The 9,384-nt window shown below is 41.9% G+C and overlaps 1 protein-coding gene across 1 annotated transcript in view; it reads right to left on the bottom strand.

The window, feature by feature from the left end:
* Positions 1 to 961: 961 nt before the first annotated feature.
* TFCP2L1 (transcription factor CP2 like 1) overlaps positions 962 to 9,384 on the bottom strand; it is a 35,350-nt gene continuing 26,927 nt past the window's right edge. Inside the window, exons 13-15 of the mRNA XM_038142847.1 lie at positions 9,054 to 9,196; positions 6,622 to 6,673; positions 962 to 6,181 (exon numbers count right to left, since the gene is read on the bottom strand). Of these exons, the coding sequence (XP_037998775.1) occupies positions 6,144 to 6,181; positions 6,622 to 6,673; positions 9,054 to 9,196 (233 nt within the window). The 3' untranslated portion in view covers positions 962 to 6,143. The remainder of the gene's footprint in view (positions 6,182 to 6,621; positions 6,674 to 9,053; positions 9,197 to 9,384) is intronic.

The raw sequence follows: 9,384 nt of genomic DNA, 5'->3' as shown, positions 1-9,384 counted from the left end.
CTCCAGAGGAATTTTAAGCTAATTGAAATTGGGATAGACAGTCCCTTTCCTCTTCTCGGGAATGCCCGAGTCACGGGTAGGAAAAGATATAAAAATCTCTTGAACATTAGAAACCTAAGAACATTGTCTGTGCCCTTATACTTTGCATATGAACTGCTATTCACACCCAAGGCCCAAGATGTGTTTTCTAATTTTGAGATTTAAATCAGCAGCAGAGGAAAGGAGCTGAAATTGCTTGAGGTCAATAGAGATTAATGAGCACCCTTACATTGATTGTACATCCATTCCCAATATTTAGCCTTGACATGAAGTTTGACTGCTGGGAGAGTATGCTGTCTGCAAACTGGGCTCCATCTTCTCTGACTGGAAAATGACTCTGAACATCTGCTCATTTCCTGACTATGTAAGTTACTAGATCTATGGTTTAGACCTTAGAGGATACTGGAGTTCTTCCAGCCAAACCACTGTGAATGCTCCACAATCCAAACCTCACTGCCAGCATGTGTCTCACAGCTGCTCAATGGGACAGAGCATTGCCGTGAGGAGGGACTCTGCTCATCTCTGATGTCAGCGAGGACCAGGCTCTGAAATGGCTGCGCCTTCTGAGCACTGCAAGACCAAAGATTGTGCCATCTGACACAGCTGGTGCCCTCAGTAAAGCACAATGCCCATTGCCACAGCCCCTGCAGGAACGAGGCGCTTCCCCTCGTGCCTTGACCTGGGTTAAACACGAGCTGGTCACTGCGCTGTGCTGTGGGGAAATGAAGTCAGTCCCAACTTGAAGAAAACACTGCAGGACATTTGGCTGCAGCTCCCATTCTCTGCCCAGCACTTTGCACTCTCTGCTCCCCCTCACCCCGAGATGGTGCCCAGCCCCTCGCAGCTGCACGCTGAGCAGCAGCCAGTGCCGAGGCGCTCCTGTGCCCAACCGCACCAAACAAACCAGAGACCAAAGCCGTGCTTCTTACAAACAGATTTATTTGCATTTTGACTGGAGCACAGATTCTAGATACAGATTTCTTCTGCACAACAGTACAAGAGCCAGTGCAAAATATGCTTTTTTTTTTATTTATTCATGTACAAAAAACCCCAAAAACCAACAAAGGAAAAGACGAAGAGTGTGGCAGTATTTACTCACGACTGGTACGCCTCAGCCTCCCATCGACCCACCTCCACTGGCCCTTGCCCATCATGCCAACTTTGTGGCCAGCACTGCCTGCCTCTGACAGCTGCATTGTCAGTGAAGAGAGGAACTCCCCTTTGAAAGATAAACGCTCACCCCAAGCAAACCAGGACAGCAGGCTACTTTAAAAAGTTGGGCACATCATCTGGTCACCAATGCATCCCCCACCAGGGAACAGAATTTTGAGGGAATGGGAAAAAAAAGGTACAAATCAAAAATGAACAAAAAATTAGGCACTAGCTTAACCCATTTGTTAGAGAGAGCCAAGGATGGTAGATACACCTCCAGTCTGCCTTCTCATATTCACCCACAGTAGTGATGATCAAAGCCAAACACTCCCCACTCTGAGTACCCTGTGCTGTCAAACAGATTATAATCTAATGAAAAGATTTCTATTACTAGCATAAAGTTAAACCATTTCATAACTGGAGGAGAAAGAGAAGCTATAGTCTGAATATAAGCATTTCTTTGAAAAGTAAAAAAAAAATCCCGACAGATAAGAGACAAAAAAACCTGTTTGAGTCATCCACCAGATGATTGTTAGAATTACAGCCAATGCTTAAGCAATACAACATTGAGCTAGGAAAAGTCATCGTATGGTTGTTCTGCTTATGGAGTAGCCTTACTAGTTCACTAAGCACTGGGCAATCTAATTCTCTGTTACTCTAACTAATTTTCAGAAGCTGCAATGTAGAACTGCAGTGTCAGTGAAAGAACATGCTCATCTTCACCAAGGCCTGGGATTTGTATTGCAGAAATTCATCAAACTTACATCACTCCAAGTGTACCATGTCCAAATCACCTAGTTGCTACTATGGACTTTTACATTTCTACCCAAGGAATGGCTGGGTTTTGAAGCTTGATCAACCAGAGTCTTTTACATTGAACTGCAACTAAACAAAGCAGAGTACCAGTTAAAGCCAAAGAACACATGTACTCAGCACAAATATGTGTTGATACAGTACAGTATGTATGTGGATATATATATGTATATATATATGCATATATATGTATATGTTACATTATAAGGAGAGTGCCATTCAGGGCTTCTCAAATGCAAGAATCTTTTACCACCTCCAAGTCCTGAAACTTCTGCCCATTAAATTTCACACTAAGACAATGAGAACTCCAGTATTTTCCATATTGAATGATTATTTCTACTTCAGCCAATTAAGCATGCAGGGCTAGCAGAAAGAACAGGAGCTGTAATCTTAATAGCACCAGTCCTGCCACCTCAGTCAGATGGCCAAGATTTTATCACCAGATTGTTTGCCCTCTCCCTGCCCTGCAGTTGTGTATCATGGGCATTACTGTGAGTTTTCCAGACATCACCAGAGTCACATTAATTGATCACTATCACTTTACTCCATTGATAGAGAAAATGCCACGATTTATGAAATTTCAAACAGACAGTACAGATCCAACAAGAATGCAAGTTTATACTTTGCTAGTACTGGCTGGAGTCATATTGGTATTAATCACATAATGATTCTGCCTTTTCATCCCCAGCAAGCCCACTTTTACTCATAGTGGCTGTCATCATACATACAACTGAAGAGCTGGACACTTTAGGAAACCGTGTTACTTACTCCCTGTTATCCTAAGCCCCAGTCCTTACAAAGTTCTGCTGTACAAATTTCACATATAGCTGTAAAAAGTTCCAGTTAAATTACTTTGAGTAGGTTTTCTTATTTTTTAAGAAAGAAATAGAAGCAACAACAATAAAAAAGAGTAAAAATAAGTGTAACAGGCACTTAATAAAAAACTAAAAGCTATTTAGATGAGCGGGAGCCACTCGCCTCTCTTGCCTTTAGTCTATCTACAATTTAGATATCTATCCCAAACTAAACATTTGTGCTTTCTCCATTCTTGAGGAAACAAAAGTTCCTTTCTGAAGGCTGTCCCTTTCACAAACAGGTCAAACAAGTCCCTCCCGGGATGGCAGATCCAAGGACAATCAAGGATTACCTGACACACAGGTGAGACAAGTCTGTCTTTCTCTCTTTGTCTCTCTGCACCTTCCTCAAGGGCAGCAGTGGAGGAGAGGGGCTGATCTCCCCTCTCTGGTGACCAGTGGCAGAAGTGAGGGAATGGACTGAAGATGAATCAGGGCAAGTTCAGACCGGACACTGGAGAAGGGTTCTTCACTGGGAGGGTGGTTGGTCACTGGGACAGGCTGCCCAGGGACTTCCCTTGTCCCTGGTCATGCCACCAAGCCTGCCAGAGCTCAAGGAGCACCTGGGCTGCTCTGGATGACGCTCATAGTCACAGGGATCAGTTTTAGGTACTCCTGTAAGGACCAGGGCATTGGACTCTGTGACCCTTAAGGGTTCCTTTCAACTCAAGATAATCTACGATTCTAAGCTGAAGCAACTCAAAATTCATCAAGCAAGTGCTATTGAAACACTATAAGGACTTTGGCATGTAATTCCTTATGGGTAAGAGCTGGTTTTTAAAAGAATCAAGAAGTTAGATGTTTTATAACAAGCAAACAGTTCTCAGTCCCTAACTCTGGCAGCAAAGCCACCTCTATCCTTTCTTCACTCTACTGGGTATCAGTATTGCTGTGTCCCCTCAGTTACAGGGCTATCACATCCAAGTGGATATGATATGATTACAGACTACACTCCTGGCAACTTCAAGGTCTATTTAGAACCCTTCCCATGAGGTCAGATTCACCTGAGCTGCATGCCAATGACAGCCATACGATGCACTGGGCCAGTATTACAGAGCAGGATGAAAAACCACAGCCAACATCCATCTTCCAAAGCACCTTCTAAAAATAAATCAAGCAGTTCCTGGTACACAGGGGCACACTGGTCCCACCTGCTCACAAAGGCATCTGGAATTCATTCACTGTTTTGGAAGGCAGCTGTGTGTGGCCACAACCTGGATTCCATGGTCAGGAGCTCCTCCTTAGCTACACAGCTTGGTTCTCAACCAAGGAGCCTCAATTCCTTCATTTCAGAAGGGGGAACCACCACGTCCCAAAGCCTAGGCATCCTTTTTGCATGCCTACAATTCATGGAGCATCCAGGACAGTCACTTGAGCAAGATCGTGCCTAAGTAGGCATTGCTGCTCAATTAGCTGAGTTGGCTGAAGGTTTTCCCATTGTAATGCAAGTTTTCTATTCTAGTATTATTTTTGGTGTTTAAAAAAAAAAAAAAAATCAGTGGAGATGGGTGGGGTTTTTTGCACAAAACTTGATGCTTTAATGAAAAAAAGGTTGCTTTTCTCAATATTTTGCTGTTTATTTCCGTTGGGAAAACTTGAAACACATAACTCTTGTCAGAGAAATATCAGTCCATGTCTGTCCGAATTCCTCCAGTGTCAGCTGGGAGCTGTAATTCAAGGGCTCCATGGCCCCCTTTTTCCCTGGGCACCTCTCCAGCCCTCATGACGCATTCCCTGTTTGACTAACCCAGGGTAGGAGCATCATGGGATCTGTAATTCAGCCAAAGAGCTCGGCCCCAAGGGAGACACGGCGCACAAGGCACTCGAATGATAATTTCTGAGGGCTGCAACAGTAGCTCAAACTGATGCTGCTTTAAGGGCCAAATGGATTTAATTAAATGTTTCCATTTCAAAAGGCTGGAACATTTTATTCAGTGTTTTCCAGCTGACAATTTCTCATTTTTTGAAAAATTTCCATTCCAGGAAAATGTCTGGTATTTCAGCTTTCCATGTCAGTTCAGGATGAACTGAAATGTTCAAGAATCAGATTTTGATGGTGCATGGACACTCAGTTTGGGGAAACAGCCACATTAGTTAGCTATCAAAAGGGAAATGGTTTCATCCATGCAAGGAAGATGTGATCCAGTTTAACTTTGACTTCAGTGGAAGCCACCTTTTCAGCTTAATGGAGCCTGGATGGAGTCCTAAAAGACCCAGGGAGGGTGGAGCTGAACATAGTTACAGATATGGGAAACAGGAGTCAAAAGGGAAAGAGAATATAAGAAGCAGCAACTAAGATGATCTGTTACCTGGTCTTGATCAAAACAGTTTCACTTCAGTAAGAGGATGAAAATCCATTAAGATTATAACTTCTAATTCCCAGTTACAGTAAAGATAGCAGTTAATCACTAATTTGTAGAGTAGAATAAACCCATAGTATGAATTTGTCACGAGCACTATAGCTTCCAATGCTCAAAACAGTTCCTCAGAAAAGCTTCATATGCTCCATCCAAGGAGACTACTCTTAAGCTACAGATAATGTGGTACTGAACTGCTCACCACAAGTTGTCTGTCCTCCCTTGAACCCCCACAGAACTGTTCTGCTGGACTGGTACTACAGAAGGTCTGTCAGGAGGGACCAGGGTCCACCTGGAACACATCTGCAGGTGGAGAACAGCTAAGTGTGAACTTCCAGAGCTGACACTTCAGTGAAGGCTGGGCACCAAACCCATCCTCTGCTATGCCCAATCCATTTTGGGAGGTAGCCCCCAGCCTTCCACCTCAAAGAGTACAAGAGGAATCCTGGGGAGTCCACATCCATCAGCATCAGGGTGTGTGTTGAAAGCAAGAGAGCATTCAGAACTGTAAGCAATTCATCCGAACATGAGGGGTGAAGAGAATTGGGATTTGTTTATCTTTCATTTCCCTTTAGTACAAGGCAGATGTTTCTAAGTAATAAGCAGAAACCTCTACAATTTTCAAGACTGAAGAGGAAGGGAGGGAGGGAAAAACATGTACAAGCTTTCAGGATTTTCTCAGCTCCAGCTTAAAAAACCAAAAGAACCAAAAAAAATCAAACCAAACAAACAAAAAAACCAAACCCACCAAAATCACACACCACCAAAAATTTCTATCTGTAAAAGCAAGTTTTTTCTTAAGCTGTTTGGTAATTCTTAGTTCACAGGAGCATTTATCCAGAAGGTTCTTCGTGTTTCCAGTCTAGGTTGTAGCAATCTCAGTGAGGCACTAAGTTTTCGGCCATTAAAGTCTCTCTGTGCAGCACGGTCATTTTAAAATGATGTGGTAGCCATCATTGCTTTCAGCTGTAACAAAGAAATGCAAGCATATTTTCATTGTTTTTAAGAAACACCAGAGATACAGAACTTCAAATTTTCTTTCTAGGTAGTTTGCAATAGTTCATACACATGTTTCACAACCCACTCATGAAAACCAATGTTGAACATCTATGTCAAATAATTTACATAACAAAAAACCCTACATACTATCATATTTTATCGTTTTACTAGAAGGCTTCCTGCTCATTTATGTCAGTGGTGTCAATGGATTTATGGAATTCTTGTAGCAGTGTAACTGGGAGTAAAGCATTGATCAGTCTATCATCGTGTAGTCAACAGCTTGACTTACACTAGACTAGATTACTTATCTTTTCAGGATAACAGCATTGAGTTTGTGATAACATTTAGTGCAATTGAAAGGAGGAATTATCTTTAGAGTAAGAGGTAACAGGAGCAGCAATACACACCTTTCAATGTACTGATAACAAAACAGGATTCGTCTTGGAAGTTTTGCACCATCTGAAGGGCAGAAGGAAAAAAGCCAACACAATACATTTTTAGCAATTAAATTTACAATTCTTTCAGAGCCAGTATAGACTTAGAGGAGAGGTATTAAACAGCATGCACAGTCCTGAGTAACCCTGCCCACGAGATTATTAATGTACATGACTGATCAATTAAGGTTCTTGCAGTTGCTAGTGTGTTTAAGGGAAGCTCACACTAAATGTGCTTGCCTGAAACTGATCTAGCTTATTCAGCATTTTACCATCCTCTTTGCAGCTCTTGATCCTGAAGGTTCCTATACCACTCCAATTATTCTATTAAAGATCATGCTCTTGTTGCTTTCAGTGAAGCTGTACTAGTTTAGACAGGATTAAGGTAGTCCCTTTCCTAAAAATCCAACAGTGGTAATTACATATTCAGCTAAACGATGGAGCTCAGCTGAACTTACACCAGCATTTAAAGAATACCTGGAAATGGTAAACCCCAAGAAATAGACTCCCTGCTGAATAAAGGAATTGCTACGGAAAAGCCACCTCAGCAGCATCCATCTGGCTACTTTGATCAGACATTAGCACAGATACTGTGCTTGCAGGATTCATTTACCTGTTTGTATTTTGTCAAGAAACAAGAACTGTAGTGAAACTGTTATAAGAAGCAAGGCAAATCATGAGAAGAAAGACTAGAGCCTAAAGCTATTTGAGCTATTCATGAGAGGCAACTAGATTTTCAGAAGAGGTGCAGATTCTAGTGGCACCTTTAAATAAGGAGATAAAGATTATTTCAGTTGCAATATGAAAAGCCCATTTAAGATTCATCCTTAGTCAATGCTTCCTCCCATCTTAGAGTAGCTATGTGGGACAGAGGAGGTGAATTACCTTCAGGAGGTGTCTCATACAGCTGAAGCAAATGCTGGACACAATTTCAGAGAAGGGAGGTGTGACCTGAACCTCTCTGATCAGTTCATGAAATCCAGCTTTGTGAAAAAGCCCTCTCCTAGCTACTGAGTATCACTCCAGAAGTGCATTTTTCAGCTGTAAGTTCTCACATCAAAACACCCTTTTCAACTTAGACTGATCTCCCTATACTCTTTTGGATTTAACATCCAGCCTCTACTCCTTCAAATCAAACTTCTCTGCCCAGTTTGTGTGTCTTTGCCTAATGATGCATGAAGTACATTCACAGAGTGCCACACTCTTGCCACTATAGTACTAGAACAAGAAAAAAAATATTAGAAAAGCAATAGAACTTGTTAATAATTGACTTAAGCAAATATTTAAAGCCTTATACCCAGGCTGGTTCATGCAATTCCCCTACCAAGAGCTGCCTCCAAGCACTTTGCATCCATAAAGCATCAAAGTTTCAGATTTAATCAGGCTGGAATAGCAAGGAGACTTCAGGAATAAGCATTACAGCCTTCAATTTAGGCTCCAGTTGAGACCTATGCTCTGCTTCATTTGTTTTAACAATGCTTCTTATAAATGAAGCTCCTTAAGTGATTCTGGTGCATGAATGAGTAAGTAATTTAGCAGAGGAAAAAGAGGAAGAAGGGCAACTCACTATTAACCTGTAAGTTAATGGAATGGACTAAATTAAGGCATCATATAATGGGACACAAACAGTACCAGAGATCAGAGATCCATAAATTATAGTATGCATATAGTGACAGACCCAGTGCCTGGAAACATGGGCCAAGATGTACAACTAATTGCCCTACAGATTTTAAAACTTGTATTCTTTGGGCAACTTACCTATTTAATTTTAAAAGGTCTTTAGATCCTCATTTCAAAATGTGTGTAAGTAGCCAAAATGAAAAGAAATTCATACAATCATTTAGGTTGGAAAAAACCTCTAAGATCACCATGCACAAACATTGACCTGGCACCAGCAAGCCCAACTCTAAACCACATCCCCAAGTGCCACAGCTACACAACTTTTAAACACCCCCAGGGATGGTAACTCAACCACTTCCCTGAGCAGCCTGTTCCAATGCTTGGTAACCCTTTCAATAAACTATTTTTTCCTTATACCCAATCTAAACTTTCCCTAGTACAACTTGAGGCCATTTCCTCTTATCCTGACACTTGTTACTTGGGAGAAGAGACAGAGCCCCACACTGCCACAACCTCTTTTCAGGTAGAGCCCAATAAATGACATGTTTTGTTTTGTTTTAAAAAAGCAAACAAGAACCCAAACATATTTTACAAAGCACAGGTCTTGAAACCACACCAAAATCAGTGTTGTGCATGCCGATTCGCTACTTTAACTTGTTGGGATTAATGGCATTACAATTCTCCCTTGAAGATGCATTCCATAATTTGAAAGTTCATTCTAACTTCAAGAAGTCAGACAGCTGCTCCATCTCTGACAAAGATGCAGCCCCCTTCAGCCCCCTCACCTCATTGCTCACTAACACGTGGATCCCCGTGGGTCCCTGCCGGTAGATCCGATTGATCTGCTGTGGAGAAATGCTGTACAAGTTTGCAATCTTCTCCAGCAATTCCAGCGTGGTCAGCTCTTCTAAGAAGATTGCATGATACACTGCAACAAGTGGAAAGCAGCTACAGAACAGCAAATACAGATAGCAGCAAGACACTCGGCATCAACAACCAAATGGGTTTAAGACAAAGGTTCAAATGGAATAAACAAGCTTAGTGTTTTAAAGCATCCCCCAAATATCTGGCTTGATGATCTGCAGAAAAATACCCACTATTTCTATGCAGCAGGCA

The sequence above is a fragment of the Motacilla alba genome, chromosome 7 (genome assembly GCF_015832195.1).
Source record: "Motacilla alba alba isolate MOTALB_02 chromosome 7, Motacilla_alba_V1.0_pri, whole genome shotgun sequence".
In the NCBI taxonomy this organism is placed as follows: Eukaryota; Metazoa; Chordata; class Aves; order Passeriformes; family Motacillidae; genus Motacilla; species Motacilla alba.
Note: the sequence above shows the minus strand (reverse complement) of the source record. Positions and strands in the feature narration are given on the sequence as shown.